Genomic DNA, 19144 nt, shown 5'->3' with positions numbered 1-19144 from the left:
TGTTCATTCACCAAATCGTGGTTGCATATTAATGAAATCCCATCTCCATCAATCCACTGTGAAAATCCATTCATCTGGTTTAAACCCATGTTCTTTTGCCCTTTGCAAATACTTTATGAGGGAATTACTATAACTGAATATCCATTTTTTAAACAAATCAAAATAATATACAGTATGATAATGCAGTTATTAGTGTTGCTTGATATTTAGACTGGCAGCTGCTACATTTACATCTGCTGTAAACAAAAGATACGAACAAAGTCAAAGTTGTCAAACCCCTTCAGCATTTTCACTTCATAATATAGATACAAACCTGCAATAACTGCTTTTATTAGCTACATAACACACAACATTTACATAAAATCATCTTTTAAATTCATATTATGAATGTGTTTGCAAACAGTTACTTATTTACACATCCAGCAGACACAGAACAACATTATCATTCATTTGAAGTTGTGCTTCTGGCCACCGGGTTAATGTAAGTCTAATATTCACTCTCCTCTAGCTCTGTTTTTGATCTCTGCTTTCTCCTGAGGGAAATATATGGCTCTTTAGCTGCTAAATGCTTCACTATGTTCACCAGGTAGTCTCTGACTATGTCTGTCTGCTGAGCAGGTAGAGACAGTGTGTTTTTAGAGCTTTTTCACTCAAACAATCTTCCTGCTGAGGCTGAAAATGATGCTGTAAGAGCAGTAAGAGTGAACAGAAATAGTAAAGTTGTGGGCCAGACAGATAAACAATGAGCTGAAACGCAGTATAAAGCTCCGTAAAGCCGAGGGGAGCTGCAGATTCAGCTTACAATCCTCTGTAGGTTTGTCTCTATGAGCTACCTCTTTCACACTGTCACTGTTATTTGATACATTATTGTTATGTGATACATCAAATATCATCACGGTATGCGAGCATCAGTATCTGACAACCTGGGAATGAGACTCAACAATCAGCTATCCATTTCTTGCAACTGCACCTCCAAGGAAGACTTACACACAAGTGATACGTTCAGGAAATTGCAAAAGAAGTAAATCTTTTGGTTTGAATTGATTCTGAGGTGTAATGATCAATCCCAGAACAGTGATACCTTCAATGTTACTTTATATTAAAAAAAAAAAGCACACTGGTGCTGAACACTGGCATTGGATGTCAATCATTTACTACTGGACATACTGGGCTGCAGTTTGAGATATATTTAAGATAAAACAAATAAACAAATATATAAGGACAGTAGACGAAAGGTTTAATACTTTATATTTTTGGGTAGTAGTGAAAACTAGAAAATTTCCTGAATTCTGCAAGGGCCACGGGGGCTACTGCCGGTGTGTGTACACTATGATGAGATTCTTCAGAGATTTCAAACAATTGATACTAGTACGCACGTGCGCCCGCGCGCGCGCGTGTGTGAAGCATGTGTATCTGGAGGACAATACACACCCATTATAATCTCAGAATTTCTCCAAAAATGATCTGGTCATTGAACAGGGATTGATAAAAAACTATTATGACCTATCGAAACGTGGATTAATAAACCAATACAAAAGACTTGTGTCTACTAAAGTTTAAATGGAGTCTCTAGGTGAAATTATGCCAGAGAAGTAGAGTTTTAAAAATCTCCAATTATTATTCTTTTTGCTCATTTTTTTCCGGCCGTCCCATTCACTTCAATGCAAAAATTTTGGGCAGTTTAGTATTCTGTAGAGAAAAGTAATAGTACACAAAGTAATAGCCCCGAACACTGGCCCCTACAACTATTGCTGTAAGGGCCAGTCCTCGGTGCGATTGCCCCGTGGCCCTAATGAAATATATTTACTTTCACTTTTACCGTATGTAAATCTAAAAAGTCAGTTTTAGCAGTCCAAATTATACCATATGATTGTTTTACACTTCATATTTATTCATTTTGGCCAAAGGGATTTCAGTTTAAGTGAGACTCTCCAACCGATATTTATGCTTATGTTTGGTGGCGACCCCTAGTTATTATGATGGGAGAAAAGAGGAAGACAGATGAGCCTTCGTCCCAGAAGGCCGCTGTTTGTGTCGTAAGAACATAAGTACGTCCAGTCTATGGGAGGCACGTGACTACTAAAGGTGTAAATCAGATTTAATCACAATACAGTATTACATCAATTATGTGGACAACAACACGATATTTGATCACATTAAAATATATTAATTTGATTCAGTTCAGGGCCCTGCATTGATGTGGCACCATATCATATGCCCATTTAAGACAATCAGTGACATTTATATTTATATTAACTCACCAAAAATAAAATAAAATGTTGACAATTTTATTTCAGAGCCCTTTTCTTGTATGTATTGTTCCTGAGAGAGGAGCAAATATCCTCACTGTCTTTTTATCTGCCTGGTGTGAAGCTGCAATCACTCTTTAAATGTTTAAATGTAAAACATATTTTAACACATTTAAAGGGAAATCTTAAGGCTTCCTTTGGCTTTGTGTAATCGAAAAATCTTGGTTTGGAAACAGCGGCTGTTTATTGCATTTTCCAGTAAAAGTTTCCAGTACTATAGAGTAAATATATTCATGATGCATTACTGTAGTTAATAATTACCGTTTAAAAAATGATTATGAGCTGAGATACTGTATAACATCTGGGCAAACCATTTAAAAACTCATAAATGTTGAGAACACTTCTGACAAAAGGGAGAATAAAGCATCTGCGGCCCGGACAATACAAGCTGCCAACATCATTTACAGGGAGAGAACCTCACTGCTGCTGCAGGCGTGTCTGTCTGACACAGGAAGTCAAAACCATGTCAGGAGGCACTTCAGCTGCCTCACATCCCACCACCATCACCGTGATGTATTAGACATGCCAACTTATGCTGATTACATCATTAATTAAAGTCATTCATGCATAAATCAGAAAATGTTTCTGAAACATGAGATATCAAGATGAAATTACTTTCTAAAGCATTATGAGCTTTTTATTTGCTTTTGCATTTATGCAACACGGAGATTCAAAATCTAATCAAATCAGCAACTCTGTGATGTTGCATGATAATAGGACGGTGAGAATAATGTTCGGCATGTGAAGCCAAACACAACCCAGTTAGATATTTATCACAACATAGGTACCATTTTGAGAGTTTTCACCCTCAGTCCTACTGAAAATCATTGTAATTATATTTATTATTTACTTGGTTTTTAAAGTGAAGGTGAATTCAACCAAGACACCAGTTATAATTATGCACTGCACTGTAAAACTGTGTGCACACAAAGCCACAATCATCATTAATTTCAAATAGAAAGATCTGTCATTGACATTTTCCATGGGAGTAATGTATTCATGTGTCCCTCTTCACTAACATTTCCAACTTGCAGTCACAGCACATTTAACACACATGATCTGTGGATTCAACACCATGGGCAGTAAAGAAAAACTTGCATGAGCAATGGAAAGGTGAAATAGCTGGGCCTGCCACTCAGTGATCTCTTAACCTTCATGTATCTGAAGAAATCAATTCTATATGCATGACATTCAAGCATAGATCTTCCTGTGCATTAAATTATTATTAAAATTGTTTTCGTGCAGATAATGATAAAATTGTTAGCAAAGACTGGATTCTGAATGTAAAATTAAATGGATCCCTCACTCAATCATTCAATTTTTGCAATTTTAATTGTAAAATCTGCAGTTCAATGAGCACTATGACTCATGCCATAAATGGAAAAAAAAAGAATTCAACAAAGCAAAAACCTGCCAATCCTAAATGTCACATCACTTTTACATTTAAACTGATACACTTAGGTGCAGTAAGTGTGAATCATCAGACCTTATCATCTGAAAAGACAAGATGGCTACTTCTGATTTCTGTAAGACACTTGGGTTTGTTTATATTTCACACACCTCACAAAACCTTGAGCCCATTCGACCTTATCTTTTATTTTGATAAAATCGGACCATCCATTGAAAAGAAACTTAAAGAAACAAAAGAATAAAATCATGTACTGTGAATGCAGCTTTTTATGGCAAGCAAGGTTGGATTACCATCCCAGCGAAATAAGCATTTGCTACAGGGAAATTTCTTTTGTCCACATGTGATGCATATTCATAATATGATTGTGTTACTAAATACCCACACGTGGAGGGTTAATGGGACCCAGGGATAACTTTTGGCTGCAGAGGCCACTATTCCAACCATTAGAGCAAATGAGCGAGGTCAGTTTAAAATTTCCTGATGCAGGAAAAGTGAGCACATGCTTAACGAAAGTTTCTGACCATGTGTTCATGAATTTGTTCACAGAAATTGTGAAACTGCTGCCACAAAATAATGAAAAAAGGGATGCAAATTAGGCAAAATGAGAAAATGATGCGTATCATCTTCATTCAAATTAATGAAAACGAGTAAATGAGGTCTATTTTTGCCTCCACACAGAATCATCTCATGCTGTTGATATAATCAGTTCTGGCCTCAGAGTGGGTTTTATTCCTCTGTGGCACCTTCAGGGATCTGCTGTAATTGGTTGGTTGGTGCAGCCATTTCACAAATGCAGCACCAGCGAGGAGAATGAGAAGCTTTTTTCATATGTTTACGCTATGCATGGTTCTATACAGTGACAGTAAGTGCTATGAACATATTTGTGGCACATTTAATGCAATAAAAATAAAATATAGCCTGCTTTTTACTTGGCAGGTGCTCTGTTGCCTCAAAAGACAGGTCAGTATGATCAATAAATGACTGACAGCAGGCACAGAGCTGACATTTCCAGGCTGGGCAGCCTGGCACAACTGTCAGCTGTGCAACAGTAAAAGTAGGCATGCTGCAGAGAAAGGATACACGTTAAAAAAAGGGACATAAAGAGGAAAGTAGAGATACCAACCATGAGCTGCAGGTTCAGTGCTGGGCGCAGTGTCTGAGCACACAAGGAGAGGACATGGCAGTTGAGGAGGGAGGTGTGGAACAGGAGGAACAGCATGCAAATAAAGGAGAAATGGGGGAGGGGGGAGGAGGCAGGGAGGGAGCGGGGCAGGGGGAGAAAACAAATGACACCCATAAGCAAGCATTCAGAAGGCCAGAACATGACAAAAGACATAAGGCTTAAGGGAAATCAAAGGGAACCAAAGGCAGTCCAGAGATAAACATAAGCTTACACACACACAAATACACTTTGCCTGCACACACTGGACGTTCCACTCAGAGGGGAGGGTGGTTACTGCTTGAGGAGATATGGAAGAGACTATTATCATGTGCTTTAGGCAGCTTTGGTGTGGAGAAAGGACAAACTATCAAGAGGAAATAATGGTGCAGCTGTCCTAATGTGACAGTGTATGACTTGGAAACACATCACCATAAGTACAAAGGGGATGTTTTTGTCTGGCAATGACTCAAGTAAAGTTTTAACAAAGTAGTAGTGTTCAGTTTGGTGACGGCATAGTATGGATGAGTCGATGCCTTCTACTTTTATTGTGATTTATGAAACACCAAGATTTAATTTCTGTGTAGGCTTTTTCTTCGGACCTAGTCCTAGTAATGAGTGTCCTCTGTTGGGGCTGCAGGAGCCAGTGTGCTGATGTCCCCCAGAGGCATGAATGTTTTTAGAAAAGTGGACATGATTGTCAGATCGCATGTTTGAGAGAGAGGGTTTCAGAAGCTGTCGGATGACATCTGACAAGCACTTGGTTTGAGGCGTACGTCCACCCTGTCTAAAACCTTCATGTCTCCATAAATGTTACCTCTGTGCGGCAGCATCTTCAAACTGCTTCAGCAGTTCTGTCAGCAACACAGCTGGTCAAGAGGAAAGTGAAGACGACAACCATTACTTTGAAGTAGTTGGTTAATTTTGAGGCTGTCATTCAATCTTGAATTTTAAATGTTACCAAATGTTAAGAATATATCAGAATATTATATAAACAATATTTTGTACATTTTTGTCTTTTGGAAGTTTTATCATAATTGACCAAAATGTTATTTGAAGATAATTATGGATAATTTGAGATAAATTCAAACATCTTTTATGGTTTATAAGACTCAAAGCTGTAGCTACAATTCATAATTTTGCAATAACTGAAGCCCTTGGCTAAAATAGCATTTCATTGCAAATCCATCCATCAGCTTGCTGCAAATGAAACCAGTGAGACTGGCTACATCAATTAGGTTGGTTTCACATCAGATCTAACATAAAAAAAACCCGAGACAAATCACAGCCAGAGCAGGTGTAGCTATGTTCCATAACACCTACAATGAGACTGCAGACTACTGCACCCCGGGGAAACAGAAGCAAAGACTGCACCTTGCTGAGACTGAAATGCTGTCCTAGAGGAAACATATGCCTTTTAAAAACACAACTGAGGGAGATGCTTTCCACTGACAAATGGGGCTTGTCCGAAAACATTGCTTTCTAAGCGTTTATCAAAGCGTATCTGCATCAAAGTGTCAACTTTTACCACAGTGAAAGTGCTGAAATTAATTTCAAAATGATAAAAGCCTCATTTGGTCAACTCTGGAAAATGGGCATGAAAAACACATCAAAACAGATCATGTTCAAATAGGACAGTTTCAACAGCTGCTATGTCATTTGAAGAGGCTAAATGTACATTAGTGTGCCTTACGTTTCCCTGGCCTCCTGTCTCAGCGGAGACATGAGAAAGTGCCGGAAAGCTATTAAGCCACAGACAGATGTTTGTGTAAGAGAGAGAGAATGGTGCTCTGTATGTGTAATTGTTCAGGGAGCAGTAGGCCAATGCCACACATTAGCTCACCCGCCAGAGGCTCAGGGTATAAGGAGCAATCTCACAAGGTGAGACTGTTTTGAGTCCATCTCAGAATTACCGAGGCCTCTGAGGACCCATTTCTCTACCAAGTCCTCAAGTAGTTGAGACATGTCAGTGCTTTATAATGCCAGAGGCCAGTCATTACACAGACAATTTCTTAGCATATTTGGCAGAATCACACCTCGGTAAAAACACTGTTAGTGCCTAAGCATGATCTACAGAACTGATTGTTCCATTATTGTGCCGTGATGTTATTGTCTTGTCTTAAATTAACACTTTAAGGTGAAGCCAGATTAGCAAATTTGCAGTTAGGTGTGGCATCAACCCAGTCTTTATTGTATCACATGGCTGGTTAATTTTAAACCAGGGTTGATCACCTGAGTAACCTTTTCCCCAAGGCTAATCAATAAAAAATGTATAGAGCATCTCTTCAATTAAGTGGGTCCTGATTACAGAACCCCACCTGAGAAAACAACACTGTGTTTAAGTGCTTTGTAATAAAGATCACACTGTGATACATTCACATAGTAGATTAATGACTACTTTGATTCCAGTTATGAAGAGATGTAAGAAATGTTTGTGGCTTATCAATTGAAATGTTCTGACTTTCATGTAACAAACAGGAAGGTAACTGATTAGTTATTAATAATGGGTGTTATTTACAGTCACATATCAATCATGCATGCATTGTTTTAGACATAACAGGATTCCTTGACAAGTATTGGTTTATTGTAGCCCAGTTAGGGTATCCTAACTTTAATGTATATGGTATTTACAATAAAACCTATATCACATTAAACTGCCTCAGTTTGTTTTCATAAGTGTAGATATGTAAATATCCGGAGCATAGCCTGGGCCTCTTGTACAGCCTTGCCTGCCTTTAGCAGTTACCAAAACAATTTGGCAAGCAAAAGATATTACAGTCATGGAAAAAAGTATTAGACCACCCTTTTTCTTCAATTTCTTGTTCAATAACCAAAATCATTATCAAGAAGACCATGGGAAATGTCTAGACATCAGCTCTTAAATGAATCTCTTATGAGCTATTTTTGTTGTTATCATTATTACTTGTCCAAACAAATGTACCTTTAGTTGTACCAGATATTAAAATGAACAAGAAACTGAAGAAAACATGGGTGTCATAATTTTTTCCATGACTGTAGGTCTTGTCTCCAAAATCATAGTTAAGTCACATTATTTTAAAAGGGAATTATTATTATCATCTATGATTAAAATGCTACAAGACATAAGTGCATCTGCTGTATAATCAAATTGCTTGCTTAGAGAAGACTGTTGTGCGTTGTCTTGTCTTCTGAGTTGTAGCTCACCTCTAAAACTGTCTAAGTCAAGGCAGCATTATTTTTGATAAATTGAGCAAAATGTAATGGGTTTATCCTTAAGTATTCAATAAAGTGAATGGAGTTAAAATAATTTGCATTTGGGCTTAGCTAAATGAGAACTTGAGTTAGTACTTGGGTCCACATGAACACAAGTATCATGAAGAATGCAGATGGAAATGGGTAAACGACTGAATGAAGGATTTTTATTTTCTTGGGATTTGACATTTTTCAACAGAGCAGATCAGCAGCCATGTGGAGGCTGCACCAGTGTTAGTTGGCTTCAAAATGTAAAATGAAGCCTCTGTCCCTGTAAGCCTGAACAGAAAGGCAGCATGGCCTAGTAACCCTCATTACACTGTGGGTGGCAGCCATGTGGGACCATTCAATATGTCTGCTGCTGAGTGATTGCCTGTCCATTTTTGAGCAGCCTCCTCCTCATCCAGCATCTCTAGCTTCACAGGTCAACTGAGACATCGGCAGTGTCCTCGCTGACATTCACAGACATGATGCGGGCACATCAGCTCCATTACTAGTTGCCACGCTTCCCATGAGCCCTTTGGTGACTCACTGTGACATGACATCCAGCTCAACATGCAGAGATAACTGCATGCCAATCATAATTGTATTGGCAGAAATGGATTAGGTGGAACCCTGTGGTGCTGAAAATGCCAACAGGCTGCTGGGTGTCCCCGCTGGCAGCTAGATTACTTTTTTGTTGGATCCACTTTCTCTAACCTGCCTTCTCTACTTTGGCTTTAGTTTGTGATTTCCTACATTTCCCAGAAATTTGGTGTCCCCCCACAGAGCTCTGTTGATAGAGAAACTGGTATCTCTTTCTTGTCAGCAATACATTTCTCCCTGTAAAAACTGTTGAATGTTGGAGAAAAACTGCACACCGAGGAAGAAACTCTATTTCTAAGTTCTGAGGAACTAATCGCATATACTGACTCATCCTTTCTGTTGATCACTTGTTTTTTTTGCCATTTTAACACAGAACTTATGCAAACTCTGCAATCAAACAACAAAATGAGCTCTTTACTGCAATAAATAGAACAGTGCCTGTTTGTTAAATGTCTCTTAAAGATGGCATTCTCGCTCAGCTAGTTGGTGCACCACAATGGTCCGAACTGAAATCTTTGAACACGATACTTGATGGGTGACGATGGCATCTGGGACAGATATTCTTGTTCACCTCACAATTAATTGTTGGGATACTTTGACTTTTCATCTAGCACCATCATCACCCAAGATGCATTTTAAAATCAAGTCTAAACAGGATCTGAGATGGTGAACATGTTAGCATGCAGAAGTACTGCTGTGCCTCAGAACCTATGACTACAAAGTGTTGATGAAATAACAGAAACTGTGAAATATAATATACAATTTACTAGTAATTTGATCACATTTTCACACATCACATGCTGTCCGAGTATATAGTATGTGTAAATACTGAGTTGGAAGATTGTAAATCTGTCTTTACTGGTGGTACATTCCAGATATTGTGTAGCTGATTACCTGCTGGCCTTTCTTTACGAGTTTCATCTCAGTTTGGCCATTGTGGAGCGCCGCAATACCTCGAAAAGACAATATACCTCGGCATTAAGAAGATCTGTTGGGCTCCAGAAGAGTGTTTTCCATGATGCCGAGTGCTATAATATCATTGATGCTCTCTTATAGCAGTATGTCACATGGCAGCACTTATTGTGTTGCTATTGACCTTAATCAAATTAGTTATAGCTGGCTGATCCAATTTCAAAATGGACAAGGAATCAAACCGAGCAAAGTGGGAACAGCATCACACATTATCTGGCACATTGTGTGCATGTGTTAGTCTGGAGAATGCGAGGTGGAGGCACATCTAAATTCATACAATTCTTAAGTCACTTCACCAGATGGTGTTTATATAATTTAAGACCCAGACAAATGCAATAGATATTTGTTTCTCTCCCGTTACCGTGCCTGTTTTGTTGTCCTGTCTGTAGTGTGGGTTAAATGAATTGGTTGTCAGCACTGTTTATGGTCTCTCATCAATTAAAAGTAATGCAAGCCTGCTGCCTGATTGTTTTATTTGCACAAGGTACACATTTATTATCTATTTTCTTCATTCAGAGATTAAGTGGCATTGTTCATTCTGGGGCGGCATTGAATCTGGGAATTATTAGTCATATTGTGTTGATAGAGAAGAGAGAGAGGTAAAGCAGTGAGAGAGAGAAAGTATATGGCAGGATGAATGTTGATGCTATACAAAGACAGCAGTGCATTTATACTTTTGGGGTCGGTTTGTGTTTCACAAAAGACCTCCTGCTGGCCCTGACTACCACTAAAAAGATAATAGAGTGCTGCCCCTGAGGAGAGTGTGCAGCACAAAATGTTGCTTTTCAAGGAAAATCTTTCTTCCACACTGACACAGAAGTGACAGAAAAACAGAATATGGAATATGGACGGCAAAGAAAGTGGATAATAAGAAAGGAGAAGCAGAACATTCAGTTCCTGAAAGATGTTCAAAGAAATATATAAAAAAATATGCAGCAGTCTGTAGATGTAAATTAATAATATTACTTAATTGTAAGAGCTGGTCAGCAAGATATCTCCATTTAGAAATGTATTTAGTTGTGAAATAGCAATTTAGTCATTTCCCCTTGTCACTTTCAAAAGCACTTAAGAGCCATGTGTTGCGACTCTAATAGATTTTTTTAAGAGTGCTCTATTCTGTCCCTCAAATGGGTAACTGATAAAAAAACACAACTCAATCCCACTCTGATAGATTCATCTGGCAGTGGGCGGCACACTGTGAGTAAATGAAATCAACTGACAGAGCGTATTATGGCCATATGAGTCTGCTGCCTTCAATCTATATACACAGTAATAATGGAATGCCCCTGATAGTTGAAAGCAAAGAGAGGACATCTGGCAGAAACTGTAAGTGGGTTGTTTTAACCTGAAAATATTGGCAGTGAAGACGTGCGGTTTGCTTTATCAGGCCGAGCACACACATCTCAACGTAAGTCCTGTTCACAGCGGGCTGGAATAACTTGTATGATGATTTTTAGTATTTCACTTTTATCAACTTATTTGAATCTTACTCTGTTATGAAGTGTGGAGATGGTTATATAGTAGAAAGTAAAAGCAGAGCTGACATTATATACAGTCATGGAAAAAATTATTAGACCATTTTTTCCTTCAATTTCTTGTTAATTTTAATGCCTGTTAAAACTAAAGGTACATTTGTTTGGACAAATATAATGATAACAACAAAAATAGCTCATAAGAGTTGAATTTAAGAGCTGATATCTAGCCATTTTACATTGTTTTCTTGATAATAACCAAAATGATTATAAAGAAAGCCATGGAAAATGGCTAGAAATCAGCTCTTAAATTAAACTCTTATGACTCATCATATTTGGCCAAACAAATGTACCTTTAGTTGTACCAGGCATTGAAAATGAACAAGAAATTGAAGAAAACAATGGTCTAAGACTTTTTTCCATGACTGTATATATGAGCAGAAACAATCACTTGTCTTTGCATGACCAAGTCGTCACACTTGCTTCTGAAGACTGTGAGGTATGGCTCCAAAAAGCTAGTAAATAGTTTTGTGCTTGAAATTATTTTGTCACACATTCTGTTCCCAAGGTAAAAATTAAACGTCCATGTTCAAGCATTAAAACACTTTTAAATTAGATCTAGCAGTGAGAGTTACTGGAAAATAATTTAATGCTTGAGTCTTTCATAGGTAATTTTGGCCATCATTTCTATTTGTTACAATACTATTACACTTTGCAAAGATGCAAGCAGTCAGATGAGACAGGTTGCAAACTAAACCATCTAAACCACTTATCTTATAGGTATAATAACTGCACCTGCATGTTAGCAAAAATGCATCATTGCACAGAAAAACTGCTCATGTTTCATGCCCCATTTGGCTTCTTTTTAGGGATCTTTTCAGGTATTCAGAAACCAGCAATATGGTCAGTACAGTTCTATTGCTACTAATGGAAATGATAGTCAAGCAAAGCTAAGTTCTCTTTTTGTTTTGGGGTTGTGATTGTTTTCAGTATTTTACATATCTTTCTTCTTCATTAAATATGGATGCAATGATAGATTATTAAGGGATTTGCATACATTTTGGCACTTTACTTTGTAAAGAAATTATATTTTGCAAATGTGTTAAAATGCCACAGTGAAACTTTTTTCTGAACAATGGCCAAAAATTGAATAAATTATATAATGGATTTCTTTTAATATTTAAGTAATGCTATATTATTAAATTATACAGGAAATAATCCAAGTAGGACCATCTTTGTCTTTAAATGGAATTATAAAACTACTGGTCATTCCAGACCGAATAAGGCTGTAACAGCAAAACGCATGAGTGAGGAAAAAAAAGCATTTTATTATTAATAACTTTTCTTTTGTAACTGTATTATTTCTTCTGTTAAATGTAAATTGCGCAGCCTTACTTTTATTTATTGACTAATTCACACATTTTGTGCAAGTAATCTTCAGGAAAAAACATGTCTGATTAAGATTATTTACCTATAAAGTAACCCTATTACTCTCAGCGGGCACATTAGGAATAATCAGCGTGGATCCGAGTGTGAATCAGTAAGGATAGCTATAATCAGAACAGGCCTGTGCAGACTCCACACTCCTTGATCTGAAGCAAAGGAGCTATCAATCAGCCTGCATAGATAGGTATTCTCTTTAATCCAATCAGATGGCATAATCAAGCACAATGCCTGTGATTTCTGCCAGCCTCGTGAGATTTGTTCCAATTGAGCGGTCTGTCAGAGAGGCTTTGATTGCATTTGGAGCTCAGGCTGATTTCTGAGTTGAGGCATAAAGTGATGTTTTCTATCTTCACCCTTTGGAGATTTATACTCACAATAGCCCCGAGTTCTGTTCCTGAAAGAGCGAGATAAAATTTGCTTATTTCAAAAGGGCCTAATTTTCAAATGCTCATGTTCACTTATTGTTCCTCCCCACTGCTACCCTCTTCCCACAACCCACCTAGAGTATGATCTATAATTGACTTTATGAATGAGAGATGTGTTTCATATAAAAGGTAATTCTCGTGTCTTTTTGTATCTCAGGACACAATGTTTTAGAACAACTTTCATAATCCAGTTTTAATGGATCATTTACAGCCTCATATTTGTATGCTTTACTCACACACATTAGAAAAGTCGCAAAGCTTGTGTAGGCACATCACTTTGTGCAGGGGAGCGCATCAAAGTCTATTTTTATCCGTCATGTTTCCATGTTAACCAAGTTTTTATGCATTGAGGATCACAGTGAGTAATGTCAATGCCACAGTTAGCAACGTGACAATGACTGAGCTGAAGAAAAATTTTAAAAGTCAAAGAATGATTGACAATGGCCAGTTGCTCATGGTGGAACATGTACATATCCACATCACTATATGATACCAGAACAATGACATACCACAGACACCACACTGTGATAACAGTCTTAATATTTGTATATATTAAAATAAATTGTTAAACATTTTGACAAATATGCTTTCTTTTCCAGAGAGAGACATTTGTACTCATATTAACTTATTTTTAAAACCCATTTATGCAGCTTTGATATATTTTTTTATTTGGGATTTGTTCATAGGTTAAAACTAATAAAACTAAAGGGCAAACTTATGCACATTACAGTGCTGACATGTTTGTGCAAATAATTTATTATTATTGCATTTTCTTCAGTTATACCATATATAATATGGGATTTAAAATACAAAAATATAATATAATAATTTCATAACATATTTTTAAAAAGTTAATTATTTAACAAACCAATATTCTCTTTTAAATTGAATAAAAACTAATTTAAGACTTTAATTTAAATAATTTAGTGTTGATTGAGAACCATGCCATCCAGTTATTAGTGATTAATGATGCTTTTAATCTGCAAAAAGTAGGAATGTTTTATACATTATATATATATATTTTTTGCCTTCATTGCATAGTACAGTTTTTTTGGGTATTATTTTATATCCACTACTGACGCTACTAATATGACAGCTCTTCTGGCGTTCACTTCCTGCATAAGTGCCTCCACTTCAGAACTACTGAATTGTTTTATACATTTATAGTTGGGCACTCGACCTTCTTTAGACTTTTGTTTGGGCTTGAATAATTCTCTATCCTTTTCCTTTCAATTTCTGTGTGTGACTGTGAACACGATCCTGCAGGCTCATGCCCTTTTTTATGCAGATTGGAAAATTTATCGAAGCTAAAAAGAATCAACTGAAACGACTGCCTTCAACTTATAAGGGGAATGGGATTCAGTTTCAGAAAACTTTCTTGATGTCGACTTTACTTAGAACACATTTAAGAAAAAACTTAGGAAGATATTGTTGAATGATTGCCCAATTGAATTAAAGTTTATTCATGACCTTGGCATCAGTATGTGTGACAAATAGGATCAACTTGCTAGCGTATTTTGTAGCTTTTTTAAATCTCTCAGTGTATAATCTTAATATTTGAAACTTGGTCACAATTATCTTAAAACCAGCTTTTTTAATTTGTGTTTTTATGTGAATTCATGTTGCTTCTCAGCCATGATGGATAACTTTTGGAATTAACCATAAAAGCTTTAACAAAAAAAAGTATATGATGACAAAAACTGTGAGACCTTGGATAAAGGAACATGCATATGAATATGACTCTCACTGTGGCATGAAGATGTGGATATATGGAAGGATTTCAGGCTGTGCAGGGGATAAGGGAGCACACACACACACACACACACACACACACACACACACACACACACACACACACACACACACACACACACACACACACACACACACACACACACACACACACACACACACACACACACACACACACACACACACACACACACACACACACACACATACACAAAAAGATACAAAGGTAGCGTGAGGGTGATACTGTACCTTGATTGGCTTCGAGGTAGGAGATGGTGGTGGTGATGGTGGTGGTGGTGGTTGTGGCTGTGGTGGGTATAGGGGGAGTGGTGGGAGCATCTGGATGAGAGGACAAATACATGACAAACACAAGGGGGGAAACAAATGAGTATAAAAGCCATGAAGATAAAGTAAACTTAAGTAAAATGATGCTATCGCTGTTTGATATATGATCAACAGCCCATTTTGTGTCATCATGTGTGTGTGAGTTTAAGTTTGGCAAGCAGGATGAATTGGGACTGGCATTAAATATTGTACACAGCAACACATTATCTGGTCTCACACCGACTAAGCTGATCAAAGATCTTGTTGGAAACTCTTCTCTTTTATGTCTACTCACGGGCTACACACCATGACATGAAATACTGACAATGCTAGGGAGCACATGGTTGTTAGAAGTGATTAAATGTCTAATGAGTAACACATGCTGGTGTTGTACTTATGCTGTCATTGTTATGCACTGAGCTATCTTGACAAACAAACGTGTCTGTGCATTCTTAATATCTCCAAGGACAGGAGTACAAAGTTGGTGAGGATACTGGCAACTAAAAAAAGCAAAATTTGATGTTTAAACTCAAACATAATGACACAATAAATGGCAGTGCACAAAAACAGAAGGAGGTAAATAATACACACACAGAAGAAATAAATAAATGATCGGCATCAAGCAGGGTTGTTGAGTGCAGAGAATTTGACCAGAGACCTTATTTCCTCCCACAGCTTTTCCTTTTCTGGCTTCATTATCCGGGTTAGACTCCCAACCCTGACAATGACCAGGGGGAGATATCAAAAGTGACATTTTCCTTGTTGAAGTGGCAGGGCTGCACTGATATGACGCCGCTGGCAGTGCTGCTTGGTTAAAGACCTCCCATGCTGCTCTGATTGCCTCTGAATGGGCTGAAAAAGCTTTTGGGGTTATTATAAGGTGTTATTTTTGGCTGTTGATAAAGACTTAGGCTAATACTCACTTTAATGAAATAGGGACTTATAAGAAGGTGAGGAAAGGAGATGTGTATGGACAGAGAAGGGGGAGAAGACAGAAGAAGTGCTGATTTTTAGCAGTAAAAGCAGTGTGCAGTGTGAGATGTTACATGATGGTGCATGCTTAGTTTGCATCAGTTATGTTGCAGTTTTTCCCAGTGTGCACAGCTATAAAACTGGACAAACTGCAGCTGAAATGCTGATTTTATGCAGGTGGCACAAATGACATATTTGCAGCCACCATTACTTTTCTTGCCCACAGATAGTGTACATTCTCTTGTTAATATTTAGAGTTCTAAACAGCTGCTGCTTTTACTTTCTTTTTCTCGCTTTTTATTCATGGAAATTTCACACCTGTTTTAATGAGGAGCTGGCTTGAAGGTATAAATCAAAGTAAAAAGAGGAAAGCTGCATGCTCACTCTCAGAATCAATCTCTTTAATTTCAGTTTCATGAATCGACATTTCACCTTCTTTGGGCTGAAGACGATGTGCCAGAATGTTGAATTAAAAAAGAATTGAAAAAGAACTCTGCACACCTGGATGCGTGACAGGTGTGTTGGAGGTAGTTGCAATCTTGAAAACAATAAGAAAAAAACACCCTTTTCAGGTGTGATCACACGTTTGAATGGGCGTTTATCAGCAGCCATTATCCCCATAGGTATGGGCAAGAAGGGGCCTGCTCCACCTTGGCAGTTATGAGCCCATTCAATGGCTGGTTGCTGTTTCCTTACATTTAACCTATAGGTGCATCTCAATAAATTAGAATATCATAGAAAAGTTTATTTATGTCAGTAATTCAATTCAAAAAGTGGAAATAACACATTATATAGATCCATAACACACATAATGAAACATTTCATGTCCTAATTTATTTAATTTCTTCTAATTATAATGATTATGGCTTACATTTAATGAAGACCTAAAAGTCAGTGTCTTAAAACATTTGAAAATTACAAAAGACCAATTTTAAAAAGTATGTTTAATATGAAAATGTTAGCCTCTGAAAAGTATGTCTGTCTATATGCACTCAATACTTGGTTGGGGCTATTTGACTTGAACTACCGGAAATTGACTTTTCCATGATATTCTAATATATTGAGATGCAGAACTACTATTCAGGTTGAGAAAAAAAAGTATATGAGATGAGATTTTGGTAAAAACATCATAGTTTGGATCAAATACCTTAAAGTGAGTTATAATCTGGTAAAAAATTATTCATAAACTACCTCTTGTTCTACACTTTACGGCCTTCATGGGACACAAACTAGAGGCCTTCTGGGTAGAAGACTTCTATATGAGGGGCCATCATGACATCAATTCCTCCTTTATTCCTAACAATAAATGTTAATATAGCAGCCGATGAATGGGCATTTTTTTGCATAATGAATTTCGAACTAATTTCAAATAGCAGCTACAAAATTCCAAACACAATTACAAGCTAGAACAAATATCGATAAATATTTAGCAGTGCTTTGGCTCCACTGGAAGAAAACAACAACTGTTAAGTATGAGACTCAGTATTCTCAGTGTTTTTGTAATTCTCAATAAAAACTATGAAAATACCAAATACCAAGTTTTTTTTTGCAGCTTAAAAAGTTTCAAACCCATAGCAATCACTAGCTTTAGGAAAATACTGAGCCTTATAAAAGCGGTATATTTGTGTTCTGTTTCAATGATTTACATCTTCAGTTGGAGCTTAAAGCTACAGAGTAAGTTTTGTGTTGTCATGGGATTTTTTAACAATAATCTGACCAAAATCGGCTTTATCCTTCAACTTCATTGCCAGTAGAGACATTCACATTCAAGGAATTGTTTTAATACAGTGAATATAATCCTCTCCTTGATTGTTATAGTTTTTATTGGATCTATGTACTTTATATTGTTCGGAAAAGTGCTGAGTTCCACTATTAACAGTAAATGAGGGCACTAAAACCAGTACTCTTTTCTCAAAAAGTTGTATTAAAGTAAGTAGCGCCATGATTACTTTTCTCTGTCATATATCACATTTATTGTCACTGCATTACTGAATGTACACCAGTAATTCTTTATACCTCAAGTGAAGGTATTTTCACAATAAAATTGTTGCTAATACAAAAAGGCAATATATCCCCGAGTCACATAAAAGAGATAATAAAAGTTGTCCTGCTGTTTGTAGAGCAGGGTTGTCTTCCCTAAGGGTACACACGTTGTTTATCATTGAAAAGTAGTCTTCCCTAAGGGCAGAAATTGTTCATCGCTACAGCATGAATCTGTTCTCAATAGAAAATCATCTATTTTATGCACTTGAAGAAAAATGTATCAAGCGATTCAAAAACATGGTAGAGAGGTCCGGGCTGCCCCTCAAAACTCTGCCTGAAGCAAATTTAAAAATGCTAATGAAGGCCTCCAGGTTATCCAGATCAGTATTCAAACTCTGTTGATGTACGGTATGTTTTTAATCTATCAACAATGCCGTTCTTTTAAAGACAACCTTGACAATACAAAAGGCTGCGCACACCAACGTGCAGACAAAGGAGGGGGGGGATGATCCATCGGGAAGTCGGCTGGCAGATGAAGCTTGAGCTGATGAGTTTCACACATGCTTGAGAGCCACAACACTCCAGCTCGTGGGTGGTGCTGTCTAATTGGTTTTATCCCATCATGAACTGTGAGGGTCCAGCAGATGTTTAGGATCATCAGTGTCAACAACTCATTAAAAACAGTGAAAAAAAACAGATTACAAAATAAAGATTAAAAGAAAGACGATTGTCTGAATGTTGAATGACTCTTATTTTTGTGGCTAGCTGGTGCAATGTATCAAAGAACGCTGGAGCTTATTGACTTTCAAATATGACAGGCAGAATGTGTTTTCCCCCTGCTGAGTCACCGGGCCTTGTTTACTGATGAGGCTTATGAATCAGTGTTTCGGGTCTGAACGAATCGAGCAGGACCACAGGAAGCTACGAGACGCAGCCTGACAGGAATCATTCCTGCTGAAGTCAATAAGTTAAAGAACGCTACGTGAGCATGGGATGAGAGAAACACTCCATATCTGCACAGTGCCAGTAATCAGCCAGTAAACAATATGAAACTAGGAAAAAAATCACCTCCAGTACAGAGTAACTGGTGATCGAAAACACAA

The 19144-nt window shown here is 37.4% G+C and overlaps 1 protein-coding gene across 4 annotated transcripts in view; it reads right to left on the bottom strand.

Moving 5' to 3' along the window:
• The window catches only part of cadm1a (cell adhesion molecule 1a), a 395256-nt gene that overhangs the window by 32810 nt on the left and 343302 nt on the right, over positions 1-19144 (bottom strand). The window contains exons 9-10 of one of the 4 annotated variants that reach the window (XM_059352242.1): positions 15012-15101; positions 4844-4876 (exon numbers count right to left, since the gene is read on the bottom strand). The exons of 1 other annotated variant lie outside the window; for it this stretch is intronic. In XM_059352242.1, the coding sequence (XP_059208225.1) occupies positions 4844-4876; positions 15012-15101 (123 nt within the window). The remainder of the gene's footprint in view (positions 1-4843; positions 4877-15011; positions 15102-19144) is intronic. 2 more of the 4 variants (XM_059352243.1, XM_059352244.1) reach the window with 2 other exon arrangements.

Source organism: Centropristis striata, chromosome 15 (assembly GCF_030273125.1).
Source record: "Centropristis striata isolate RG_2023a ecotype Rhode Island chromosome 15, C.striata_1.0, whole genome shotgun sequence".
NCBI lineage: Eukaryota > Metazoa > Chordata > Actinopteri > Perciformes > Serranidae > Centropristis > Centropristis striata.
This window is presented reverse-complemented; position numbering and strand designations above follow the sequence as displayed.